Here is a 27,983-nt window from a genome sequence, read left to right on the forward strand (position 1 = left end):
CAATGACAATGTGGAGGACAAACTTTACATAGCATTAGAGGAAGAAACAGTCAGAAATGATGATCAGGTAATGTGGCAAAAAAAGGTCAGGTATGGTGATGAGTTAGTGAGTGAAACAATGCTTATAATGTCCATATTACTGCTTAAAACCAATATACAGTACTCTCGTACTACATATAAACTCGTACCAAGTAAATAAATACCGTTTATGAGTGGTGTGAAATAGTTATCCTCCCATAGAACTCGTTTTCTTTGGTGCCAGCCTGTTAGAAAACCCAGTAAGGTAAGGAGGTACTCCTACCTGTATCGAGTATTTTAAACTTCAGGTGAGCAATTTCTCCATGAATTTTCGATGTTTCTCACCAAAAGCGGAGGTTTGAACCAAAAAGTTTTTCCAAAAATGGTCGGGATTGGGGGGAGTCAGTGGTGGAAAAGTGGTCGGAATGGTGCGGGTTAAACAGGATCCTGTTCTCATTTGTCACACTTCAACGGCATTCATTAAGCTATCACTATAATGTTCCAGATGATAATTTGTAGGAAATATAATACAAAGACAAGTAAGCATTTTTATGGTTAGCTTTAGTGCATCGAATCTATAGGTGCATTATTACAGCATTCTTCTTCGGTTCTAAATAAACACAGACGCTTGATCTACCACATGTCTCGGTATAGAAAAAACATTAAATATTAATACATATGGTAAAGAATATCAGGAGTAGCAATCGCACATGTTTCAGATAACAAACACTCAAAAAAAAAAAAAAAAAAAAAAAAAAAATGTTTTGTTATATCACATTACCTTTGAAATACTACACACCGGAACTGGGATTTTATAAGACATGTCCAGTCTCATGTCCACGATTCACCGAACATTCTATACTCAAGTTTCTTACCAACAATGAATGCGATATATTCAGCCAAAGGTAATAATTATGATGCATTCATTATTACATTGGGTTTATTTATGAAAGGGATGACAAAAAGTTTGTTTACAGCTCTGTGAAAGTGACAGTTTTTACAAATGTTTTTGTGAAAAATATGAGAATCACTCCTCATCACTATCTTCCAAGCTCTTGTTGGAAGACTCAGATGACGGTGGGACCATAGCGGTCATAGATGTACGGACGGCAGCCAGAGGACGTGGTGCAGGAGCAGCAGCTGGGGCAGCAGCCTTAAGGGCAGCTGCTTTGGGCTGAGGGGCTGGAGGAGGAACAGGAGCTGCTGCCAGCTGCACCAACGAGGGCTGGACAGCGAAGGCTGTCACTGGCACAAGTTGCACAAACGGAGTCAGTGGAACTGACACGAGCTGAATCACGGGTGCAACAGCAGCTTTTTGTACAGGTGTAGGTGTGGGTGATGGTTTGGAAGCAAGTGTAGTTTTGGGTGCAGGAGTGGGAGCGGCGGCCTTCACTGCAGGTTTGGGTGTAGGTGCAGCTGTGAGTGTGGGTGCTGCACTCCTGGTAAGTTCAACGGAGGGAATTTTGAGAAGAGATAAGTTCAAGTGGTCAGCCTCATACTCCACGTCAACATCTTCCCCATGCGGATCCTGATACCTGCACATCCACGACGTTGCCAAAAGAAGAAAAATGTGAATGACAGAAGTATTACTGGACTCATATTATACAAATATTTCGTTCACCAGCGTACCCTGACCACTCAACATTAAGTGGGCATTTTCATATGAACAATCATATCAGTGTATAAAAATTATGCCCAAATCCTCACGTGTAATAGATGGTGACGTCTCTGGCGTTGTTGCCTCCAATCAAGGCGGTGCGGCAGCTCGCCAGTCCCACCAGCGCCAACAGCACCAGCTGTACATAACCAGCACGTTAACACGCACGTCTAGAGCAAGGCAGCTTTAGTTATTTCATCATGAATATATTTCATCAGTGTCGAGGAAAGCCAGGTGTGTGTTGCTATAGCAGCCCCAGTAACATGTGGTGGTAAAGGAGTGAGACAGGTGTGTGCTGCTGTGGTGTCTCCAGTAATTTGTGGTGGTGAAGTTGGTGAAGCAGGTGTGTATTGCTGTGATGGCTCCCATAACTTGTAGTGGTGCAGCGGGTGAGGCAGGTGTGTGTTGCGGTGGTGGTTCCAAAAACTTGCAGTGGTGCAGGAGTGGGTGAGGCAGATGTGCGCGCTGTGGTGGTAACAATAGCTTGTAGTGATGAAGGAGTGGGTAAGGCAGCCGTGTGTTCTTGTGGTAGCCCCAATAACTTGTAGTGGTGAAGGAATGGGTGAGGCAGGTGTGTTGCTGTGGTGGCACCATTAACTTGTAATGATGAGGTGGGTGAGATAGGTATGTGTTGCAGTGATGGCTCCAGTAACATGTAGTGGTGAAAGAGTGAGTGAGGCAGGTGTGTGTTGCGGTGGTAGTTCCAATACCTTGTAGTGGCGAAGGAGTAGGTGATGCAGGTGATTGCAGCTGTGTAAAATGTTGATATGATGGTGGACAACTTACCCACTTCATGTTGAAGAGAAACTGAGGAAGACCGCCGGAGGAGCTAACTTGGAGGAGGAGGACCTGAGGCAACTGACACAGCCCAGCCTGCGACCTCTTATATACTAGCACAAAGTGAGCTGGGGCGAGTATAGGGCTGGTTGAAACAGGAGTGGCGTGGGGTGGAGCAGGAGTGAAAGGGACACCTATTTCACACCAACATCCTCCGATACCTATATCTTCCTGCTATACGGGCATATCAATGAAATTCAACTCTACGGCTGGTGAGACGTAGTAAATCAAGAGAGGTGGTGAAGGTAGCGGAAGTTATGACACTGCTGGCGATTTTGACTGGACAGATGAATGAAGAAAATCAATCAAGCATACAATATCGCCTCTGAATTTGTTTACCGTCTACTCCCCTCTTCACCAGCCACCACAACTGAGGACTTGGATATAAAACCGACTACTGCGGGTTTGTTTTCTAAAGGAGAACTGGGATTTGGCGAAAAGTGACTGTCTTCACCCTCTAGAAGTCAGTCAACTGTTGTACTCTATTGCATTTAACGCCACACGATTTTATTCAATAAAGATGAGTCAAAGTAGCTGACTTTTAATACTGTTGCCACTAACCTCCTCATGGTCGGACTCTCTAGTGTTCTATTATAGTTAACGCCATATGATTTTATTCAGCTGAGTGAATCATAGGAGCCCGAGTTTTAAGATCAGAAAGCTAAAGTACAGTATTCCATTCCAGCTAACGCCAGACGATTTTATGCAGCTATGAAAGTACTGGAGCCTTAGAGTGTTAATGACCCTCGTGTTGTCGATAGGTATCAGTGTATGCCTTCCTCTCACCGCAGATCAGTACAAAATGTCCTGTGTGTGTGTGTGTGTGTGTGTGTGTGTGTGTGTGTGTGTGTGTGTGTGTGTGTGTGTGTGTGTGTACATTACTGCCCTTCCTGTCCATAACAATCTTCTAGGAAAACAAGTTTGATTTTATTGTCTTTCGATGTGTGTGTGTGTGTGTGTGTGTGTGTGTGTGTGTGTGTGTGTGTACATTATAGCTCCTCCTGTCCTTAACAATCTTCGATCTGTCTATAAGAATTTTACACAGCACGAAAGACGGACAGTTAATCAAAATTCCTATCAGTTGGTAATTATACTCTTTCAATACGATGACCTTTTTCAATTTATTTATGCCATTTTCAGACGATTTTATTCAGCTTTGGGGAAATTTTTCGAAATGGAGGAGTTATCAACACCCGTGATAAATCCTCTGGCACGAGAGGTATTTCTTGAGGTGAAAACATCATCTGGACGAAGCAAGCATATATTGAACTAATACGTCATTGTAGTGCAGGGACTATTCTAAATCCTCTTCTTCTTTCTGCTGATCATAAAATAGGAGTAGTGGTTGCTGCAGTAATTGTAGTAGTAGTAACAGCAGTAGTAATAGCAGTAATAGTGATAATATAATAATAATAATAATAATAATAATAATAATAATAATAAATACTACTAACAGTAATAACAATAAAAGCAACAACAAGTAATCTGCATGTGGTCAGCCCGTTTAGTTCTTGGCAATCTACGAAACTAAACTTGGAAACTTGGCAAAGGTACAACAGAGGCAAGGACAACATTAAATGTGCATGTGGTACCAACTTTTTACAACACTCACACACTCTTTCCCCTTTAAACCCTTCAATACCGTCACGTCGCTTTTTTTTGGTTTTTTGTTTTTTTTTGTTTTAACTCGTATACGGTACCTACTCTCTGCAACGCTGACTGACTCTCTCCCCCTTTATACTCGTCAATTCTGCAATGTCTTTTTTAATAACATTTTTTTTTTTTCAATGCACACTGACTCTTTCCCCCTTTATACCCGTCGACAATGTAACTTTTTATGATTTTATAGTTACTTATTACAATTACAACAATGATATACTCTCTCCCCCAAATACCCTTCAATACCACGACATCATTTTTTTCTTCATATATTATTCTTGCATAGCACAGTTTCTGCAAGATTAAAAGATTATTTTGTCTTTAAATCCTTAAATCCTGACGCCTTTTTTTTTTTTTTTTTTTTTTTTCAAATTCTCGCAAAGCACTTTCTTTCAACTCATATACTCTTTGCCAATAACTCTTCAATGCCGTGACGTCGATTTTTAAATTTATTCTTGATGTTACTAGCGATTTTAATCAGCTTGGGAAGCACCTCTAGCAATGAAGGAGTTAACGCAAGCTATATCTAACCCCTCCAGTTGGAACAGTCTAAGCTGAAGAAAATCGTTCGGGGATACCAAGAATAAAACAAAGAGAAGGTCAACGTAGTGAAGAAGTTCACAGTCTTTTTCTTACTCTTTTTGTCTTTTAAATCAGCACAGTTTACATCAATAACATTAAACAAGATACGATGTAAAATCGTCCGCCATGAAGGTCGAAATGTGGGATCCGGCTCCGACTGCAAAGTACTTCCCTTGAAGACCCTGACCCCTTTCCTTCAACAGTGACATGATTGTCCTGGCCTCTTCTATCTATATGCAATATTTCAGAATAATAGGTCAGCTCTACATATGTTTTTTTAAAATGGTGTCCAAATGTTTCCCTTACCCGCTACGTATAGATATGGAAACGTTGGCTACATCAGGGTAGGATTCTTCGGCGCCTGATGCTAAATGAGGTTCAATGGGAAAAATAAATAACTGAGAAGCGGATGTTACGAAAGATCCTAAACCAAAGAGAATAAAACCCATTCAGGCTACTCAGGCTCTTATGAATCACCTGTAGTAAAAGCTCAACTAAATCAGCTTGCTATATCGAGTGGAGGTTAGGGTACTTTGATGCCTGACGAGTTTTTTATGCCACACGAGTCAAATGAGTAAAATGAGTATTATATAAACATATGGATAGAGTCGGAGTTATGTGGGTAAAATTATTATTGAACGCACCTCAACTCACGTGTTGTAGAGTTTATGATGTGCCGTGAAGGGTACATTCTGAGTCAAATGGGCAATATCATTAGTGGACGCCTCTAGACCCACGTGTTCGTAAACTTTATGAGGTAACGGAAAGGATACATTCAGAGTCAAATGAGCCGTATCATTAGCGACCGCCCCCGGGCTCACTTGTTTGTGGAGTTTAGGATATAACGGGGAGGATACGCTTAAAAGGGCAATATCATTAGTGGGCGTCCCCAACCTCATGCGTTAACTTAAAAGTGGACCCTGATGAATATAGAGCTTACGCGGGTGCACATCCTTATTGGGTTCAAGACTTGCCTTGCACGTGGATGTAATATACCGTGCATGGATACAGCCAGTTTTAGGGGTGGGAGAAGTGTTTGAGAGTGAACCTGATTTGCACAGAGCGGTCCCCACCCTCCATCCAAAACGGAGGCAGATCAACTAGAGGTAGGCCGGCATCGTGTAGAATGAGTTAATGGACATACGAGTATACTCTGTTCACTTTCATTAAGGCGTGAAACTGACATCTTTTCTTCCTAAACGCTGAGTTGCACAAATACATTAACACAAGAACATAATGCTAGTCTCGAAGGAGTGCCAAGACAATGATGTTGAGTCACTGCACTGTCTTTTTCTATCAAGGAGCTACGTGGGATAAGTTGTACAAAGGGCAAAAAATTTCTGCCTAGTTTAAATAAATGAACTATGCTAACAAATTTACAGTGGGAGACCGTCTGGCGTTAGCAAGAAGAAGATAGGAGAGGTCGTTTAGATGAGGTTAATCCATACGAGTACATAATAAATAAATAAAGTTTGAGAAATATTCTGCTGAGAAGCAGACAGGAGAATAAAGAGAGATAGACCGAGGACGGGATGGAAATAATAACACTAGAAAAGCATAAGAGGGAAGAAAATAAAGCAAACAAACACACCATAAAGAACCGAAGACGGGAGAATAAAGAGAGGGAGATCTAGGACGAGATGGAAGGATAAAACTATAGAGTAGTGAAACAACGGAAAATTGACAACGGGGAAATGTGACAGAGTTCAAACAAGTGCTGATAGGGGAGCTGTGTGTGTGTGTGTGTGTGTGTGTGTGTGTGTGTGTGTGTGTGTGTGTGTGTGTGTGTGTGTGTGTGTGTGTGTGTGTGTGTGTTTATCTTATTTACCCTGGATGAACTCCGGGACTGTGCAAAGAAAAAAAAAAGTGGGCAACCTGGAAGTAAGGGTGATACTATTGCGGTCGATAGTTCGTTTACAGAGAGAGAGAGAGAGAGAGAGAGAGACCTTGCAAAGTTAATGGACGTAATCACATGGGCTGGAATCTCATTTTCTTCGTTCGGAATTCCAAGCATACTGAGGAATTATGGAGCGTGACTGCAGGTGTGTGTGTGTGTGTGTGTGTGTGTGTGTGTGTGTGTGTGTGTGTGTGTGTGTGTGTGTGTGTGTGTGTGTGTGTGTGTGTGTGTGTGTGTGTGTGTGTGTGTGTGTGTGTGTGTGTGTGTGAGAGAGAGAGAGAGAGAGAGAGAGAGACTGGTGGCTCAGGTGGCAATTGTGGTTTTAACATAATGAGGTGAAGTCGCCTCTGGGAATTTAATACTATGGCTGAGGGGCTATATCTTTCAGTGTGGGTACCCGCAGCTGAGGTATTAAATAATGGTTGGGGGCAGTACTTTTAACTGCTGTCATCATCAACACATTATCATTATCATTCTTGTAATCACCATCATCATTATCATCGTCGTTCTTGTACTTATCATCATCATCATCATCATGGTAATTGATTGAGATGATGATGACAGTAGCTATGGTTCTGGTGGTTATGATGGTGATGAAGACCGACTGTGACTGTGATTACCGCTGTTGCGGTGGTGATGGTAGTTATGGTTGTGATGATGACTGTGGAAGTAATGAATACGTGAAAACTGTTATTGTGGTTTCAAGCTCACAAAGCTCAATATACAGTTCTTATCGAATTTCGTATTAAGAAAAGCGACATTTCTACGATATATACCTCGTATATATATATATATATATATATATATATATATATATATATATATATATATATATGGAGCCTCTGTGGTACAGTGGTAAAGTGTGCGTTTTCGTACACCGAAGGTAATAAACTTTGGGAGCGTTCTTCTGGCCACGTACTGCACTGGCGAACATCAGGGGTGTTGTGGTTGAACCAGTGTCGCGTACTATAAAGTATGCTTGCACCCAGTCGGCTTGCGTGGGCCGATTACAATTGGTTCACAGACTACACACACATCCAAAGCCACTCCAACACTACAATACACTTACAAGCACTTCTCACCCTACATAAATCTCTATCAGACAGCCTAAGCCACTTCGTAGAGATACATTGACTGTACCATCCCCGCTTCGGTTGGGATAGGCCGGTCCTTCAGTGGACACTCAAACGACTGATGAGATGAGATGATATATATATATATATATATATATATATATATATATATATATAAAGGCGCAAGGAGCGGCTGTCCCCACGCTGGAGACGGCAGAAAGTACACCTCTCACAAAACAGATATTAGTAAAACCTTCGATGCTATCCCCCGAGGAAAGCTAATCGCCAAGATATGCAAGAGAAACATGGAAAACAACACCAAACGCTGGCTTGCCAACTATATGTCTGGTAGAAATGTACATGTTACATTCCACAGCAACTCATTACGAACACAAAATTTCCCTAACGGAATTCCACAGGGCTCTCTTCTCTCACCAACACTCTTCAACCTATGCATGCATGATACTCCCACACCCCAACCACCCACATACATTGCCTCATATGCAGACGACATCTCCATAACAACCACACACCACACTGCAGACACAGCCTGTACACTGCAACAGGACTACTTCAACACACTGCACAGCTGAGTCGAGGACAACAGGCTGACGCCTGCCCCAGCCAAACTGACCACCACACTCATCACCAACAGTAAACATGAACTCAGGTGTTCCCCCCATATCACACTTAACAATGTACGTGAGCCAAACACACCCTCCACCAAGATCCTTGGAGCGACATTATGACACCGGACTCACCTTCAAGGACCATGTACTTGGAGTGGCATTTGACACTGGACTTACCTTCAAGGACCATGTACTTCGAATATCATAGGACACTATACTCACCATCAAGGACCATGTACTTGGAGTGACATATGACACCAGATTCGCCTTCAAGGACGATGTACAAGACATGAAGAGGTGGTACACCCACATACTCCGTGCACACAAAGCAACTACAGGGCCTGAATCTGGGTGACAAAAGGAAATACTTTCCCAACTCCACAAAATTACAATATATTAGATCAGTGATACCATATGCCTCCCGGCATGGATTCCCATCCTATCAACTACCCATTACAACACCTTGATGATCATACAGAACATTGCTCTACGCATCACCACAGGCTACGCCAGTACCATTCCCACAGTTCTCACTTGCACTCTACAACAAAAGTCCTTTCTGTCAAAGACTACTTTCTCCTGAGGGGCATACAGTTCTACTCGTATGTAGCAGCATGTGCCAACATACAATACCCTGTCATTGCATGACAGACACATAACACCTGAGCACATAAAGCAATCACCATAAAAACATTATCAAACCCTCTACAACAATATCCCACCTCCTGACATTCCAACACCGGCATTAAAGAAACGCCGACATACTTCAAGCGCAGGGCAATACAACTTGATCACAACACCATACTACAAGACCCCCTCCTGACGTACACCCATCAGGGGTGTCCTTAAATCGAAGTAATCGAGCCCATCTACATGGACTGAGAGCAGGACATCACCCAGCCCTGCTCAGCTACCAGCTTAGATATGGGTTGGGTAGATTCACAGATGATACGTGCTAAGCTTGTAGAATGGGCTCACACAACAACACAAAATGGAGCATTGAACAGCGCATGCCATACTAAGACGCAGACACAACATCAATGGTGTAGGGAACCTATGGAACAACCCCAGAGGGGCAGTTGCTTACCAGCAGTCGACAGGTCTGCTCGATCAGACGGACCTAGGCTGAGCAACAAGAAGAAGTAAGCATATTGTCACAACACGATAGGGAAAGTTTGCAGGTGTAGAAAATATGAAATATCAGTCAAAATATGAAATTGATTTTTCCGATCTTGTCAACTTGTAATCATGTTAAATTTCAGGGTCCTGTAATCACTGCTAGCTACACAAAATCGTCTAGCGCTAGACGAAATCGAAAACTAAAGTTGTCCTATCTATGAAAGGGTAAACAGTGGCAGAATTAACAATCTCAGACTCCTAAACTCACCCCCAGCTAAATAAAAGTCTGGTGCTGGCTATAGAATAACACTGGACCTGTCCTGACCATGAACTGATTAAAAGTGACAGTAACGACATTCTCAGCCGAATTAAATCGTCTTGCGTTAGCTGGAATAGAATAATGGAGTTGCCCCAACCATGAAAGGATATAAAAATGACTATTGGCATTCTCAGACGAATAACATTGTCTGGTATTAGCTAAAGAATAGCTTACTGAAAATGTCTTGACCATGAGAAAGTTAAAAGTGACAGTATCGGTAATCTCAACCAATTAAATCGTCTGGCGTTGGATAAGATACAATACTGGAGCTGTCCTGAACATAAGAGGAAAGTACCCTTCACCAAGATGAAAAGCCCACACCAGAAGCTGAAAGGGAAAGTGGTATACGTGCACCCAAAAACTTACTAACACGACTCGTTTGCCAACTCCTTTAACCAGAAAAATCGGGTCTTCCCCAGTAGTGATCATATAACAGGAAGACAGAGGTATGGAGGGGAGGGGGGAGAGGGAGAAGGAGGTACCAGGTAAAATGAAGCCACAAGGATTTGGATTCACGTATTTGCGATGTCGTAACTATTCCTTGTTTTTTGTAAGAAGGAGAGAGCACAGTCTTTGCTTCTTTAAAAATTTATCTTTGTTACGCAAGGAATAGGAATAAATTCGGGGGCACTGGGTAAAGCGAAGCCACAATGGGAGGGATTCACAATCTTGCGATGTCGTAACTGTCTTGTAGCTGCGGGATGGTCAAGGACAGTGCACATTCTCTCCAAGACTCGTATTTTCTGAGTAAAACTATGCCTAAGTGCCACGCAAGGAAAAGGTATAGGAGCCGTGGAGTGTCAGGTACAAGTAAGCTGTCAGGACCCCTACTCACAAACACACGTGATGTCGCAACTGCTTTGTCTTTGTAGGAAGGAAAATGAGCTCATAATCTTTGTTTCTATAAAAGTATGTCTTCGTCAGGCAAGGAAAAGGTATGGGAATCAGGAGGTATCAGGTACAACTGAACTACAAGAGGAGGGATTCACAAACATAATTATTTACCATCGATTCGATATCGTAACTCAGGATTTGTTTTTAAGGACAGGGCTACATATATGGGAAAAATTCTGCAGTTTCCTTCACTTTTTCTTCCTGCAGAAAACTAATACAACCTATAATGATTTTCCTCCCATAGCTAAGATTTGTGTTTTATAAGAGGACCAGGAAACATAGGAAAACTCTGCACTATTCTTTTCGTGTATTTTCTGCAAAAATAGAACACAGTTACGACAGGAAATTTCATCCTAAGTTTGCGTGTGAGCCTAGACCTAGCCCATTCCCCACTCTGGAAACTATGTCATGTTTTTGCAGTAAGAAAAAGAATAGTGCAGAATCTACCTGTAATTTGTTCTTTCTATAAGAACAAATTACAGTTAGGACACATAATAGAGGGGGACACATTCACGCGGTGGGAACGATATAAGTGGGTGACTCCAATGCACAATTATACAAACGTCCATCAGTTTCCTCCACAGCCCCTAAAAAGAGGATGGTGGACTGCAGGATAAAGGTAATTTCAGCCCACAATCTACCGGGTTAGCGTTCAGATGAGTCCGAGGCACAACAACAATAGTTACCGTACGACAGGAAATTTGATCACAAGTCTGTCTGTAAATCCAGATTCAGTTCTCTCTCCACCTAGCCCCGCCCTTGATGCAACCTGTCCCTCTGGTTTCAGCTCACCTTCTGCTGGTATATAAGAGAACGCAGAGCAAGCTGTGTCAGTTGCCTCAGGTCCTCCTCCTTCGAGTTAGTTCCTCCGGTGGTCCTCCCCAAGTTCTCTGCAACATGAAGTGGGTAAGTGGCCCATCATCATATCAACATCTTAAACATATGCTTTGCCCACTTTCATCACTATAATAGAACAACACACACCTGACTCTCCCCGACATATCTAAGGGTTACATTCTAAGTGGATTTGGAAATTTCGTAACACGCCTCCCTTCACCTCGAAATCTGCACACTACCCCTAAATATCCACTTGTGTCGTTGGTTACCGAAGCAAACTATATCTATATTAAAACTATTTATACAGCAAATAAGACAATGTTAAGGTGTAATAATCAAAGAAAATTTCTTAGGAAGAGGTGCTACAGAACCTCCCAATCCACTTGCAATGCATTCATGAAAAATGTAAGTGAAGGCGAGTGTGTTCATTTCTTTATGCATTTGCTATACTCTCGCTTCTTCTACCTTCATCTCAACAAGAGGCTCTTGATATTGCTTCAGATCACTTGTTCTTTCTTCACTTCCTTCTGCCTCATTTTCTTTAATATTGTAAATCAACATGTTTTTTATTATCTTTCTCATTTCTCTCATCCATCTTGTTTGAAATTTCTGTTCCCGGTTCCTTATGCATCAAACTGTTTTTCTTTTTCCTCCCTTTCTTATTTCCTTCAACCATCTCAGAAATCCTGGTTCTATTTTCTGTCGCTAATGAACCCTGGTTGTGTACAGCTCGTGCTGCTGGCGCTGGTGGGACTGGCGAGCTGCCGCACCGCTCTTATTGGAGGCAACAAGGCTAGAGACGTTACCATCCAATATACGTGAGTCCATGCTAATACAATGTTTGAAGCTTTAATCATTTTAATCCATGTGACGTCCAGTTTAGTTTATTCTTGATATTTCCAGACGATTCTTTTCAATCAGGAAGTGCCTCCTGGTAGTGAATGGTTTAACAAAGTTTCTATTTAACCTTTTCAGCTTGAGAGGGCTATTCTCACCTGACTGGTGACAGGAAGAATAAGTAAAGAAATACGTCACAGCATTTAAGAGGTTAGGATAATAGAAACATTACAGTGCTTCATTTGAAAGCCACAGACGAGGTACACTAAAAGAATTAGATTTTGGGCCACACCAAATAATTATATTCATTTCATGGAAACTTATGCCAGCTAATGTCTTAGTTGACCTCACCTTTTCATATATGGAATCTGCAGGTATGAGGACCAACGTGGAGAGGAGGTGGACGCTGAGTTCGAGGCCGACCTCTTGAACTTGTCTGTCCTGAACGACGCCGCTGTCTTGACGAAGAGTGCTGCTCCTACAGTGAAAGCTGCACCAGCACCAAAAACGGCACCCACACACAAAGCTATGCCCAAAGCCGCACCCGCCCCAGCACCCAAGGCTGCTGCCACATTTAAGGCTGCCCCTGCCCCTGCCACCGCCCCTGCACCTGTTCCTGCTGCTGCCGCTGCACCTGCTCCTATGCCGGCAACTGGACAAGCAGTCCAGATGGTATCAGTGCCACTAACTGAGGCTGTGCAGCTTGTACCAGTGGCGACTGTTGCCATCCAGCCCACTCTCTTGCAACTTGCAGCTGCCCCTGCCGCTGCCCCTGCCCCTCGTCAAGCCCCAGCTGCTGCCCCTGCCCCTGCCCCTCGTCGGATCCCAGCTGCTGCCCCTGTTCCAGCTGCCGCCCCTGCTCCAAATGCTGCTCCTGCACCAGCCACCCGTACAGCTCCCTCCATGCAGCTGATGCGGTCAGTCCAGTATGCAGATGACGACTCCAAAGAAGTCATGGCTCTAGTTTCTCCTGCTGCCCTGCCTGTTTCTGCTGCCCGTCCCCTGTCTGCCCCTACTCCCCTTCCTGCCCCTGCCGCTGCTCCAGTTGCCCCTGCCCCTGCTCCCCGGTCTGCTCCTGCTGCCCAACCTGCTCCAGCTGCCCGTCCCCACTCTGCCCCTGCTACTCCTAAAGGGCCACTGGCTTCGGTGCGCAAGTCCATGGTTGCCGCAGATTCCTCCATGGAGGGCACAAGCATCTCTCAAGACAGCGACGAGAACTGAATCATCAAAATATTCTTTGTCTCATAGTCCGTGTATACAGTGTACATATACCTCTTTGTAAAGTTCCGCTAAATAAATATGACAGCATCTTATTTTTGGTTTACCTTCATATACCCTTCTGCAACACTAAGATAAATAATGACATTCTATACAAGGGTTAAGTTCATATTACCTTCTGCAAACTTTTGGTATATAAATATGAGAACATTCTAGCTTCTGTTTATTTTCATGCAAATTTATGTGAAATTTCGATTAGTAAATATGACAGCATTCTACTTTTGATTTATTAACATTCACCCTTTTGTGAAGTTTCGATAATTAGTATGAGAACATTCAAATTCTGGTTTACTCTCATATACCCTTTAGTAAAGTTTCTATACATAAACCTGAGAACATTCTATACTTGGTTTACCTTCAGCATCACCGTACAACTTCAATACAGAGAGTGAGCGCAGGGTACTAGTAATTAAGGCGTAACTATATAATAAATAAGACGTCCTCGGGTCAAGAGTAACTGTTATTCTACCTATCTGCCTCAGGAAAACAGTCAAATAACACCTTCAATATGATGACGTATTTTCACTCCAGTCTTGCTATCTCCAGACAATTTTACTCAGTTTACGAGTGCTTCCTAGTAGCGAAGAGATCAATGAATGCTCTATAGTCTATATAAAACACTTCCATGTCTAAATGTCTCCCCTACTCATCCATCCATCTGTTGTTCAATTCATTTGTCCCAGTAGGAGCGCAGGAACTGGGGCCAAGCTACGTACTCCTAGCATTTAAGCCTCATTTCCCCCTGAGTGGCTTTATGTGAACAATAAACTTCAATCATCTCTTGCATGTAAACCTTTACAGGCTCAATCCGGCAGAAGCACCTCCCACTAAACTAGTAAACTACCAGGCGTCATTTGGTCACATGGTTACCAGCCAAGATAGTAAATGGTTTCTTGGTTTACAGGAAAATATTAATTTGGCTTGTCACTCAGTGTACAGTCATCCGAAGGCAGCACTGCATTACGTGAGTGGTTGGTGGGGACCCCCACCTACGGTACCACTAACTCATCCCTAAGCTGAAAAAAAGTCTAGCAGCAGCATGAATAAACCACAAACCTAATACAAGTCCTGGATACTATCATTTATTCCCTCTCTCTTAGACGACCTTTTCCACTATGGAGAAAACATATGTAGCGACGGGATTAGAAAGTCTGCGTTAACTCTTTCACAGCCTTATTATTCTCCCTATGTCGAATAAAATCGACTGAAAGTAGCAAAAATAAAATATGGAATACGTTACCGAACTGAAGGAATTAAAAATTTCAGGGTAAAGGTGCATGCAACCTGGGGCTTCAGAGGGTTATATCTGGAACAACCCTGGGCGTTACATTTGCTTAGCTAGCATGCCATGTTTAAGCATTCAGCAGAGTGGTACACGACAAATACGCCTTACTCTATCATGGGTTCATTTCCTTCAACCCTAAGATGTCTTTTTGTGTCTTTGGGGGAGGCGGCCTGCAGTTCTAATGGACCCAGGATCGAATCCCGGCTGGGGCAGGGAACAATTTAAGGATCTGAATTTCCTAAAAGCAGACTTTCCTGATCTACCAAATGACCCGCCGACATGTAAAAATACCACCGCTAATACCAATACACCAGTCCTTAATGAGACAACCCTAGCATGTATTCAATATGGATGGTGAGTGTTAGCGCCGAAGTGGTGACATGTGGAGGTGTAGGAGGACTACTGGGCCTTGGGATAGGTTACTGTCCCCGAGAAATATGCCCTGGAGCCTTTGCCCAGAGTCGGACACGTAAAAAAAAAAAAAAAAAAAAAATACGGACGTTTTTATTCAGCCAAGAGAGACCTCTCAAATCGATGGGGTTAATAAAGACAGTATCTAACTCCTTCAGTGTGAAAAGTCTCTCCTAAGCTGAATAAACTCGTCTGATGGAAAGAAGAATAAATATCATGGTTTCGAAGGATTCACATACAGTATTCTATTAAACTTTGTAAAGGTCCCTCGTACTAAACGGGTTATTGAAGGTCATGTATAAAACCTCCAGTTCGAAAAGTCTATTCTAAAGTGAATAAAATCGTCTACAGATACCATGAACACATTAATGAAATAAGGTCATCGGACTCACGAAGTTAGTACTAATACGACCGCTTGACCCGTAAATACAGTGGAGCGCTAAGCTTAATCGTCCCATGGCTGAAAGAATGAAAGTGATGCTCCCGGGATGAAGGCTTTAATGAAGGGTTTTATCTAACAACTCCAGGCAGAAAGAAATCCCTCCTAATGAAGAAAAAAAAAAGAAAAAAAAGAAAAAAGAAAAGCAAAGTAACAAAAAAAAAAATGGAGAAAAAGAAAACAAAAGATACTAGTGCGACGTCATCCCAAATGTAAATAAATTCGAATGAAGATAACATATTCATCCTTTCATGGGAGGCGCTTTCCTGAGATGTTCCGTGCCAAAAGTATCTCTTAATGAGAATAATATCGTCTAAAGATTGCGCTTAAATCTCTTCAATAAGAGAGGCTTTCCCTGAAATGCATGAAAGTTGTCTTGCACTAAAAATAAATAAATAAATAAACAAATACAATAGACAATCGCCACTGTAGTGAAGCATTTTTTACCTTTACGGTCCGATAACACATTTTTTCATTTTATTCTTTTTATTCCTTATGATTTTACTCAACTCAGGACTGGATGGCCTAAACACAGCACTATAGTTAACCTTTCACTACTAGCAAACTTTGTTAAGCTAAATATAAACTCATCTGGTGGTGGCAAAAAAAAAAAAAAAAAAAAAAAAAAAAAAAAATAGAGGAGGGGTGGAGTGTTAATACAACTGCCAGATTTGTCCTTTTTGAGCAGAATACAATTGTCCGGAGACAGCACACAGAAGAATAAAGTTTAACGTCCTCGTATAAGGGGCTAAAAGTAACAGAAATATCGCCAAGTCCGTAAGTTCTGTTCCTGTGTAGAATATCAGTAAAATCACTTATACTTGGGCCGGAATTGAATTTTAAAAAAAAATAAGTTATCGGACTGTGTGGGTGCGTCCTGTAAATCTTTGGGTGACATCGTGTATAGCGAAAGACTATACTGTTTTTACTCTTCAATTGGCCCACAGTTTCGCCCTTTTGCAGCTTATTTCACGTACCTCAGTGACAGAAAAAGACAACACTGCAACCCCACACATCCTTTCCTTAACATTTCTTTGTGACTAGCATCATATTCTAGTGTTAATCTACTTACAAATAAGCAGTGAAGATGGAGGGATGGCAATTTTATGCTGTTTGAGTAAAAAGTGTATAGTTTTCGCGCACCCATAAGCAGCCCTCTTATTTCTAGACCATGTAGGATCCAGTGCAAATGGCCAGGCCAGTATTTAGAACAGACTCGGACAGTGGACTCGTCTTGTTGCGATGGTATAGGGTATCATGCTCTCCTTGATTCCGCGGGTCCTATACGCCCTTCCCTCCCCTCTGCCACTCGCTTGCCTTCAGTATCTGCTGCTGACTGACTTTTGTTTTATCTGTTTATTTAAATGGCGTCAAATGTGCTCCACCTTCACGAAGCCCTCTTATCTTATTTTTCTTGGCTTCATTGATCCCATTACCCTTTTCTTCCCCTAAGCCACTCGCTTGCTTTCAACTTTTAGTTACTTATTCATTTATTATTTTTGAGGGGAAGGGGGCGCTACATTTGTCTCACCTTCACCTAGCCCTTTGTTAAGCTGAGTTTCCCTTAACTTCGCGGTTCCTATAACCCTTTCCCTTCTTATTGCCATTCGCTTGCCTTCTACATCTTCCACCGCTTTTTTTTTTTTTTTCCCACCATATTTGTCCTAATGTCACCCACCAGATGCCCTCTGTAACTTGACGTATATCCCCCGTTCTCCTTCACTCCATGGACGTTCCTCAATGTAGTCAGTCACTTGCTTTCAACGTCTGCCGCTGTTATAATTTAACTTTATCTGTGTAATATCTGTCCGCCTGTCACCCATACCTTTGTTACGCTAGTTATATTCCCTGTCTTCTTTCTCGTGTGCCTTCAATATGCCCATGTCTTAACCGGTTTTTTGGTTTATCCAACAGAAACACTTTGTGACGCCAGTTATATCCAATGTTCATCTCAATTTCCTTCTCCATCTGCCCCAGTTTTATTTTACTTACCTACTTTACTTATATATTTATTTATGTATTTGTTTATTTCGTTCATTCACTTTTGGCGCTCTATATGTCACGCATTCAGTACAAAATGTCACATCCTTTGTAATCACGATCACTGTCAGCTTTCACATATCCCACCGTATTCTCCTCAGCATAGGAAGCTTCTTTGCATCTCTTCCCCACCAGTCCATCCCGGCGTATGATACGGTATCTGGTCAACGTTTCCATATGAGGTAAGGTAAAAACAAACAAACAAACAAAAGTAACACCTATTTTGTCAAAACACATATCCCGAGTTGACCTGCCACTGAAATTTTGCATGTAGGTAGTAGAGGCCTTGACGACTGGTGCTTAGTCTTGCTTCAAGGCCATATCACTTAAACACTCTTGAACCCACTGATTAACTCTCTCATGGTAATATGACTCGCACAACTGAATATGACCATCTGAAGTTGGCTGACGTAAAATGCAGGAGTTGTCAGGATCATAAGAGGGGTTAATGGTAACAATTAACCCCTTGGCTATGATGACGTATTTCCTCAATGATTTTTCATGCCTGCAAACAATTTTATTCGACTTACGAAGAATTTAAAATAGTGAAGGGGTTAATGGTAACAATTAACCCCTTGGCTATGATGACGTATTTCCTCACTGATTTTTCTGCCTGCAAACAATTTTATTCGACTTACGAAGAATTTGAAATAGTGAAGGGGTTCATTACAAAATAATCCCTCCAGCTGGAAACGCTTCCCCTGATCTAAATTAAACCTACCAGATATTATAACAAGAACAAATCAAACGACTACAAAAATACTAGACAGACGGGGAACCAACAGGGTCGTAATATTTCCTTCACTAGTCTACGGGAGTCAAAATACCTCCAATCCAAAAAAACCTCAGCAAATAACATAAGGACAGGGCCGCTCCTAGAGACGCTCAGCATCTAATAAGACGTGTCCCAGCAATACGAAATCATAGTTACAACAGCAAATGGATCTCAAGTTCGTCTATGAATGACCGCTTTCGATATTTAGGCAATGTCATGATGATGGTGATAAAGCGAGTGATGTCATTCTCAGTGCTCGTCGTAATCATGCAATGCCGTTTCTTATCTGATAAAGTGAGTCTGATCTACGCGCCATTGCCCCACTACGTGCTTCTCTCTCTCTCTCTCTCTCTCTCTCTCTCTAAATCTGTGTGTGTGTGTGTGTGTAATGTAGAGAAGTGTAAGTGTGGACGTGGGATGCAAGGGTAAGGTATTAGTCATAGCGTGGGTGAAGCATGTGTGTGAGGAGATAGTGCGAGTGTGTGTGTACGAACAAGTGTGACCGGTAGTGCGCGTTAAGTGTGGATGTAAGATAAAAGTGTGTGTATGGTAGCATGAGAGGAGAGTGTGAGGGGTAATGTTAGTGAGGGTGATTATAACTGTGAAAAGTGTGTGTGGGTGTAAGTAAGAGCGTGTGTAAGACAAAAGTGTGGGAGTGAGTATTACCGTAAGATGAGAGAGAGAGAGAGAGAGAGAGAGAGAGAGAGAGAGAGAGAGAGAGAGAGTGAGCGAGAGTGAGCATATGTGTGTGTGTTCTTACCTAATTGTAGGTGTGTGTGTGTGTGTGTGTGTGTGTGTGTGTGTGTGTGTGTGTGTGTGTGTGTGTGTGTGTGTGTGTGTGTGTGTGTGTGTTAGATGAAGGTGAGACAGTCAGTACGTGTGTGTGTGTGTGTGTGTGTGTGTGTGTGTGTGTGTGTGTGTGTGTGTGTGTGTGTGTGTGTGTGTGTGTGTGTGTGTGTGTGTGTGTGTGTGTGTGTGTGTGTGTGTGTTAGATGAAGGTGAGACAGTCAGTACGTGTGTGTGTGTGTGTGTGTGTGTGTTAGATGAAGGTGAGACAGTCAGTACGTGTGTGTGTGTGTGTGTGTGTGTGTGTGTGTGTGTGTGTGTGAGTATATGTGTGTGTAAAACGAGAGTGTGGATATGATTATAACCATATGTAATGTAGTGGTAGGTTGGGGCGCTCCCCATCCACTCACTCGATGTAGAGCTGCTCTCGGGTGGCTGCTCTTTCCCTGTTTCTTCCTTCTCTCCTTCCTTCCACTTATGCCCTTCTTTCCTTCTCTCTTTCTTCTTCCTTCTGTCTACTGGCGACTCTACACTAAGTGACAAACCAAATGGTTTCCTGTACACCAGGAAACCATTGACTGTGTTGGTGGTAACCATATAACCAAACCATGGGGCCTGGTGGTTAAATGGGTAATTAAGGCGCTCCAACCAGATTGAGCCTGTGTCGGTTTTGTCCAAGGGGTGGTTGGAGTTTATTGCTCATGTAATGCCACTCAGGGATGAGTGAGGCTGGCCACTCTCATCTTTAATGTCAGGACCAACTTTCCTAGCCCAGGGCTCCTACGCTCCTCATGGGGCAACACAGGATTAGATGATGATGATGTAAGATGAATGTGTGTGTGTGTGTGTGTGTGTGTGTTAATGATTCCTAACTACTGGCGCTTCTATTCATCTTAGGACAGATTTTTTCCACCTGGAGGGGTTAGATACAGCTTTCATGAATCCGTACCGAATAAAACTGTCTGTTGGTAGCAACAGTAAATCATCATCATCATCATCCAGACCTTCATTCTGACCCAAGGCTGCAATGAGGTGGGGTCCAAAGAGCCACAATAAGACAAAGGACATCTATAATAGCCACACCCACTCCTGAAATATTGTAAAGGGAAAGAAATTACTTACGGGGCAGCCGGAAGGGCGAACCCAGGGATCTCACCCTCTATAAATTCTGGTCTGGGTGAAGGTCTACTGCGTGAAAAATTTTGTATGCCTATGGAAACACTATGTCGCTGTTCCCCCAAGGACAGTTCTCCCCTCCCGTGGGGGGTGGCAGTTGTGGGTCTTATCCTGTCTAAAACATGGACGGAGTGATAGTCTGTCAGGATGCAAAAATTCGTATTCCTAAATTAAAAACAATCACCGAGCGTACAGGCTTTGTCCAGGACCCCCAGACCTTCCCCCCTCTCACCATAGGAGGGTGGCCTTTGGGGGTATTACTCAGGCTGAAACGTGGCCCCAGTAAATATCTAGTTGTGTGCATTATTTCTTAAGTAAAAAAATCACGGCATTGTCCCCCACGAAACGACCTCTCTGCCCGTGGGGGGTAGTCATCAGAGGTTCCACCGCTCCACTCGGCCTAAAACGCGGCCGGAGTAAACGCCTACTAAAATGCAAAATGTGGTGCTACGACGTTAAAAACTACCGCCGTGCATGACTTTGCTGGGACCCCTGGGGACCGCCCCCACCCCCGTGAGATACGACCCTTGATGGTTCCACCTTTCCTACAACATGGGCGGGGTGAACTTCTACCAATACGCAAAATTTCATATTCTTTGGTTAAAAACTTTGACTGTGCATAACGACTTTCGCCGAGACCACCGGTGACCACCCCCTGGGGGGGGGAGCTTGGGGGTCCCATCATGCTTTTTAGGCTACCTGGCACGAATGAAGCTCTGCCATTGTGCACTAATTCGTGACCCGAGGTATTTAAAAAAAACAAAAAAACAATGCCCATGCCTAAAGATTTTGTGTGGAACACCCGGAGGCTGCCGCCCTCGTGGGGAGCAGGCCTCGGGGGTCCCCCTCGCCTAAAACCTGCCCTAGAGGGAGGTCTACCACTGTGCAAAATTGCGTTTTCCTAACACTCCTCCCATGAGGCCCGAATCCCATTCTTCAAGAATGTGAAGTAAATCTTTGAGGGAGGGAGGAAGTGACACAGTGACAAAACACTATACAGTATCTGGGTGCGGCAAGAAACTTGATAGCATAAGATGCCAACCAAAGATTGCTGTTGTTGTTGTTATAGATTGCCTCGCCTTTTGGGAGGCTCGGGCCATATATTAGCCCAGTCAAAGATTGCGCAGTTGAAAGGGTCACACACATTCACTTACCATTCAGTAATAATAATAATAATAATAATAATAATAATAATAATAATAATTATTATTATTATTAATATTGTTGTTACGACAAAGAAAAGAAGAAAGAATGTGGAGGAGAGGAATAACAAATAACTGCATAGAGAGTGAAGTGTTCTCAGGCACGTACTGTATGTTAACGCACGGGCTGAGAGAGGGGCGCAAGTGGGTGGTTGACGAGTGCCTCTTATTCACTATGACGTAACAAGAACAAGAACAAGAACAACAATAATAATAATGATGATGATAATGATAATAATAATAATAATAATAATAATAACAATAACAGTGTACTAATGGGAGTTAACCCATTTAACACGACTGCCAAGACTATCTCATGATCTTGCCACCACCAGACAGCTTTATTCAGCTAAAGCCATTTGGTAGTTAAGGGATGAAAAGATAACCAAGCAACACCCTCATCATGAAACGTTTCCCTCTTAGTTACGTAAAATCGTGTAGCAGCTGAGAGAAAATAAAGGCGTCCTTGCACTGAACAATAAATTTATCTGATTGTGTTATCAGTTAGGAGAGGAGGGACGGCTGATACTGTGCGCTGCCTGTAACTATGACTATCCATTTCATTTCCAAAACTTCAATATGAATATAAATGTTTGAAGGTAGTAAGAACAATAATACATAGGTCCTGACACGAATTTAGGAGGGGGTGGGGGCCTACCCCCTATTTTCGAAACCAAGATTTACTTATAATAAAAGAAAATTTTTATTTATCAACTTACATGCAGTAAACATCCTACCTATTTTCACAAAATAATTAAAAAGAAAAAATATAAGATTTGAGTTATAAATGTTGAGGAATTCGGCAGTCATTTCCGGCTTTGCACAGGTTGATTTCATAATATATCCCTTCAGTATATATAGTTTTCTGTAGGTTACTTAGTTTTGCTACCAGACGATTTTATTCAGTTTCCAAGAGTTTCCATTTACCGGTCATAAATAGTCTCCGTCGTTATATAATCGTCTGGAGATAGCAAGAATCGTTTACACAAAATGCATCACTGTAGTCATATTTGAGGTTGTCTTCTGCCATCGCTAGAAGGACCTGCTGTCCCTTGACGCATATTTAATTATATTCTCTCTACCTCTATGCGACAGGCAGTTATTTAGTGGATAGAACTCGAGTTATAAAGGGATTTCTCCAAAGTTAACCAAATTGCTTTGAATTAGCAAGAATTCTCTAAAAAAAAAAAAAAAAAAAAAAAAAAAACGGTGAAAGAGACAGGGAGGGTCTGACTCGAAGGACTGAATTGGCTTTATTATTTTATGGTGACGCAACAATACTCTTGCTCTCCTCAGGTGGTTTTATATATCTATCATCTTTAAATGGAGGAATTACTCTTCATTAATCCTTCCACTTCAAGGGCTCTCTCCATACTAAGTTAAATGTCTTGCTGCACCAAGAATAAAAAGACGTCATCGTAAGGCTGGGGTTTCTGATATGACTCATCCAAGTACAGGACGCATATGTTTGACCACAGGAAACAAGACGACGAAACGTTCCTGCGAGACAAGAGGAGACGTTTCTGCCACTACCAATTCCATGAAGGCTAACTCTACCTTACATGATCATATCCTACCGGGGGGGTTCCGGAAAATGAAATGATTTGTTAAATTTGTTTTGTTTTCTTTTTTAAGGCTCTTTTTTTTTTTTTCCATTTTCCTATAGGGATCGGTTTGATGTTGTAGACTGTCGAATGTGTTTTCCGATATTAAACAAACCTCATCTATCCCTGAATTATAATGAAGAGGTCGAGGTGTTTTGGATGGATGTAGGCGCTCTTGTTGTTGGGATTGGTGTGTGTGTGTGTGTGTGTGTGTGTGTGTGTGTGTGTGTGTGTGTGTGTGTGTGTGTGTGTGTGTGTGTGTGTGTGTTGGATTTAGTTGGTTGGGTAGGTGGGGTGGATGAGGTTGGATCTGTGGGTGTGGTGGCTCGATGCATCGCCAGGGTGGATGGGCAGGATGGTTGGTAAGGGTGGGGTGTGTGGAGTGGTTTGGGGTGGGTTGTAGGGGTAGATGGGTTGGTGAGTGGATGCTTGGGGTGGGCTGGGTGGGTAAGTGGCTGGATGGGTGGGATCGGTAAGTTAGGTTTGGATGGGATGAATTTGGTAGATGAGTGGATTTCGAAAGGGTGGGTGGGATGAGGGGGACATGGATTTGGGTAAGAAGGTTGGTTAGGCATTTGGATGGGCGGGTGGGTCGGTGGGAGGAATGGGTGGATAAGATGGATGGGATCACTGGGTTGGGTAGGTAGGTAGGGTGGCGGTATATTCAGGGAGAGATGGATGGGTACGGTGGGAGGATGTGATGGATGGCATTGTTGGGTGAGCAGGGTGGGTGGCGTTCGTGGGTGGGGAGGGTGGGTGGCCGGGGTCTGTGGTAAAGATGAGTCGTCAGCATGCGCGGGAAGAGTGGATCGCCAAGGTGACCGAGAACAATGCGTGGTTAGGATACTCTGGATGGGTGGTTAGGCTGGTGGGTTGGGAGGCTGGATGGGTTCAGGGTGGGTAGGTGACTGGGTGGATGTGTTGGGTGGCACTGTTAGATGAGCTTCGTGGGTGGTATTCGTACGTGCGCAGGGTGGATGGCCGGGATAGGTGGTTTCGGTGGGTCGCCCAGGTGGCTGGGTAGAGTGAGTGGCCAGGGTGGGGTCGGTGGGTTGTGTTGGATGGGCTGAGTGGGTAGGTGGATGAGTGTCTTGGTACAAGAGTCGAAAAAAAAAAAAAAAAAAAAAAAAAACGAAATTAGAAATTGTACAAAATGAGCAATAAAATTAGTCCTAGACTGTCACAAGACAGCAAAAATTGAGGTCATGTGGGCTGAACTGGAACTCCCAAGTATCGTAACTAGGATACAGGAAATTGCGCCACTACCAGTAGTCAGGATGATTAAATATGGGTCTGAAAGACTAAGACTCCCTGACGACCTTTCATAACAGTGCTCGTTGTCCTCCAAACACATACCTCGGTTGAATGTACAAACTCTTGAACAACTTCAGTGTCATAACTCCATGCATTAATTTAATACTATAATACCAGGGACTCAAACCTAACAGACTAAAAGATCTACGGCAGTCCTGGCTCCAAAGGCAGCCATAGAAAATACGCATGCCTGGAGAAATAGCCACCGAATCACGGGAATACGAGTGTCCGCCCAAGAAGGACACAGGGAGCCGTCGTATCCTGCGGCCAGAAGTCCCTCTAGCCTGGAACTGCCACACCACCCATCGCAAACCGAGTCACCAGTGCCAGCAGCGGCGAGGGCTCGTCAACTTAGTGCTTGCTAGAGGCAGCACAACCGAGCTTGCTTGATATGGCTTGACAACACAGAAGGAGTTCCAGTGTGCTTGCTAGATGCTGCACAACCATGACTGCTAGAGATGGCTTGGTAATGCAGGAGTTCCAGAGTGCTTGCTAGATGCGACATGGCCGAGTTTGCTAGAGGCAGCTTGGCAAAATGCAGGAGTTCTAGACCACACACTCCCCGGTGTCCGGCAGGCTTCCCCATCGTGACGCTGAAGCTGGAGTAAGTCCCACCCCCTCCATACATACACACATCCCCTCCCACTGGTAGAGAGTGCCCTCCTGCCCCTGGAAAAAGAATCCCAGGCTTAGCAATATGACTTGTTGTCCCGACTGTCTTGGGTCCCTTCTAACTTCACCGCTAGACCCACTGTGGGCACAAACCACACAACCCTATTGCCAGGCTGAGAGATGAGCCAGACATCGGGCCTCCACTTTCCAGAGCCTGGGTCGTAGCCTATCTCCAGCTTAGCCCTATTGTCACTGATTCACTACACTACAACACCCGTTACAGATGTAGAGCCAAACCCCGGCCCCCTTCCTTTTCCAGAGAATACCCCAGTGGCGAGTGTAAGTGTAATATGTGGGACACCTCCCTCCAGATCTCCCCTCCTGATTCCTCTTTGCCCTACTTTACAGTTTCCTGTAGATGTATCTCACGATCTTGGATGTAGAGCTGTATATAGAGGCTAGTGAAATAATAAATCTTTCGCCTTGCCATCTGGAGTTTCTGTGTCTATCCTGTACTCTTAAGGTGTGTTGAATCCCGCTTTGGTGTTCCTCCCTGTTTGGAAGAACCCCACTGGACTAGAAAAGTCCAAGTATAACAGATACAAACACAGGGTCGAGGCCACCTGCAGTCCTCGTAGAGTGACTGTGGACATTAACTCTCCCTGCCCAAAGATCACTGGCTGCCTTGTGAACTTAAATTCCACTTCATGACAAAGTTGGAGACGATAGGTCGTCACCAATGGGTACACATACATTGACAGGCCAGTAGATGACACCAAGTCTGGGTGTGGGCTGTTCATTAGGGAGTATGAGTCGCCCACACAGTGCGTGGACACTGTAATTTCAAAGACTCCCTGACTTTCCTCCACATGGGCAGAATTATACTCGATAGGATAGGGACTAGGCTGTGTTGTGTCTTTATCTAGGGATGTTTACTTTTTTGTGGACAGTCAAGGAGCTCTATACGAAACAGTCTACTACTCCCACAGACTGTGATATTCTCAATAGATTTTTATCAACCATCCGGTGTATTGAACCTCACATGGGTTCCTTCCCATATAGGGATATTGTAATGGGGTCTGTAAAAGCCCGCACTGCTTAGAGGCTATGCGGAGAACGTCTCTTTGGCTCAGTGGTAACATGCACTACTATGACGCACAAGGGCCTGAGATCGCGTCTCGGTCGGGACTGTGATTAATTTGTTAAGTTTCAGTCCGGTTGTTACATTGGTTGGCAGCGGTGGGGAATGTGAGGAGAGGGAGGGCGATGACGTTGTTGACAGCGTCTTATCCCGGGGGAAAGCTGTCCGGTGTGGTCCGCAGCGCCCCCATTGGTGGCCTCTTTTGCTACGCTACCACGTGTGTTCGAAACTGACCAAATTAATCACCAAGGGAGAAAAGAGTGATGTAATGGGGTCTATAAAAGCCAACGTTGCTTAGAAGCAAAGTGGGGATCCTCTCTTTGGCTCAGTGGTAACGTGCGCGCCTGTGAAGCACGAGGTACTGAGATCGCATCTCGGGCGGGATAGTGTGATTAATTTGTTAAGTTTCAGTCTGGTCATTACAATATCCTTCAACGAAAAGGCTGTCGACGTAGTCCATACTCTGCTGTCGGCCTACGACTCTCCTGATATAATTGCTGAATATAGTTATACTACTGTCAAAAGCGTGATTAGCTCTCTTGTCAACCAATACTAGACAGCTTAATGATAACACAGCAATGGGCAGCACTAGCTCTCTTCATTATGTATATATGGCTCAAAATACTGATATAACATATGGTCAAAGAGAAGGACTTCATGACGCTGTTGTCATGAGACTGCGACTAAATCTATAAATATTATCGGGAATTCACCAGCGAAGATCCAGTACCATGTGAAATGTGTGGGGCTCCGACGGCACACACACTGCATCAACATAATGTAATGTCACTAACTGCTACGTATAGAAACTCCCAACTTTTGACGCTGACTGAACAAATCACATGATTAATGAATGAAAAACTGCTGCTCCCCAACGGTCGTAAATATCCGGAATATGTACCACAATACCAACAAGCACTACCTCAAACATGTTTATTTACACTTACAAACACTTGCTATCCTTCAATCTATCTTACACTGATCAGCAACATTCAAGGACTTCGCCACTTAGTTACAGCCGCTAACAAATGTACTTCCAAATCAGTGTATGGGAAAAATACTATTATCTACAAATGAGGGTCATATAAACTGTATGATCAACTAAGCATTTGTGATTATTTGAAACGGAGAGAGGGTGTGATGTCAGTGGGTATCTGTGCCTTATGTTACCAAGCCATAGTTGCTGACAAATGTATCGCTTCAAGCTAATGTAAGAAAAACGTTCTATTGTGTACCAGTGAAGGATATGTAAGAAACATAAATACAACTAAAAGTAGTGAAGATCTGAAACGGAGAGTGTTGCGGTTGTGATAGTGGTACACGGTGTTGTGGCCATTACTCACCGATAAGGCGGTGCTATTTCATCACCTTCGGCCAGGGCTGGTACTGTTATGCTTACTGAATTTCTCACAGTCCTCTTTACTACTATAATAGTACCCCTTACCTCTGTATGTAATCCATCTTACGAATACCACTGTATTTTATATATATAATGTAACTTTATCAAAGCGCGTGTGGCTACACCCATATGTATAACCACAGTGTGTCCACAGTGAACCACA

The 27,983-nt window shown here is 43.3% G+C and overlaps 2 protein-coding genes across 3 annotated transcripts; one reads left to right on the forward strand and one right to left on the reverse strand.

Annotated features, from left to right (window-relative positions):
* Nucleotides 1–666: 666 nt before the first annotated feature.
* Nucleotides 667–2,503, reverse strand: LOC145413141 (uncharacterized). Its single transcript, XM_080282861.1, has 3 exons — nucleotides 2,462–2,503; nucleotides 1,726–1,814; nucleotides 667–1,553 (listed from the first exon to the last, which is right to left on the reverse strand). The coding sequence occupies exons 1-3, from the start codon at nucleotides 2,468–2,470 to the stop codon at nucleotides 1,046–1,048; spliced, it is 606 nt and encodes a 201-aa protein (XP_080138987.1). The 5' UTR covers nucleotides 2,471–2,503; the 3' UTR covers nucleotides 667–1,045.
* Nucleotides 1,799–13,656, forward strand: LOC145413140 (uncharacterized). Of its 2 annotated transcripts, none has more exons than XM_080282859.1 (4): nucleotides 1,799–1,909; nucleotides 11,472–11,590; nucleotides 12,251–12,339; nucleotides 12,733–13,656. In XM_080282859.1, exons 1-4 carry the CDS (start codon nucleotides 1,876–1,878, stop codon nucleotides 13,577–13,579), a joined length of 1,089 nt encoding a protein of 362 aa, XP_080138985.1. In that variant the 5' UTR covers nucleotides 1,799–1,875; the 3' UTR covers nucleotides 13,580–13,656. The 2 variants fall into 2 exon arrangements, with proteins under 2 accessions (XP_080138985.1, XP_080138986.1); XM_080282860.1 differs by lacking the exon at nucleotides 1,799–1,909 and adding an exon at nucleotides 2,086–2,179.
* The last annotated feature ends 14,327 nt before the right edge of the window (nucleotides 13,657–27,983 follow it).

This window comes from Coenobita brevimanus, chromosome 95 (genome assembly GCF_032717465.1).
Source record: "Coenobita brevimanus isolate Jiangsu-jjx chromosome 95, ASM3271746v2, whole genome shotgun sequence".
NCBI classification, from domain to species: domain Eukaryota; kingdom Metazoa; phylum Arthropoda; class Malacostraca; order Decapoda; family Coenobitidae; genus Coenobita; species Coenobita brevimanus.

Coding starts and splice junctions, on each gene's coding strand:
- LOC145413140 (XM_080282859.1), top strand. CDS start 1,876: ATGAATATATTTCATCAGTGTCGAGGAAAGCCAG. Junction 1,910..11,471: donor TCAGTGTCGAGGAAAGCCAG/GTGTGTGTTGCT, acceptor CTCTGGTTTCAG/CTCACCTTCTGCTGGTATAT. Junction 11,591..12,250: donor TTCTCTGCAACATGAAGTGG/GTAAGTGGCCCA, acceptor GGTTGTGTACAG/CTCGTGCTGCTGGCGCTGGT.
- LOC145413141 (XM_080282861.1), bottom strand. Junction 1,554..1,725: donor GACGTCACCATCTATTACAC/GTGAGGATTTGG, acceptor GTGGATGTGCAG/GTATCAGGATCCGCATGGGG.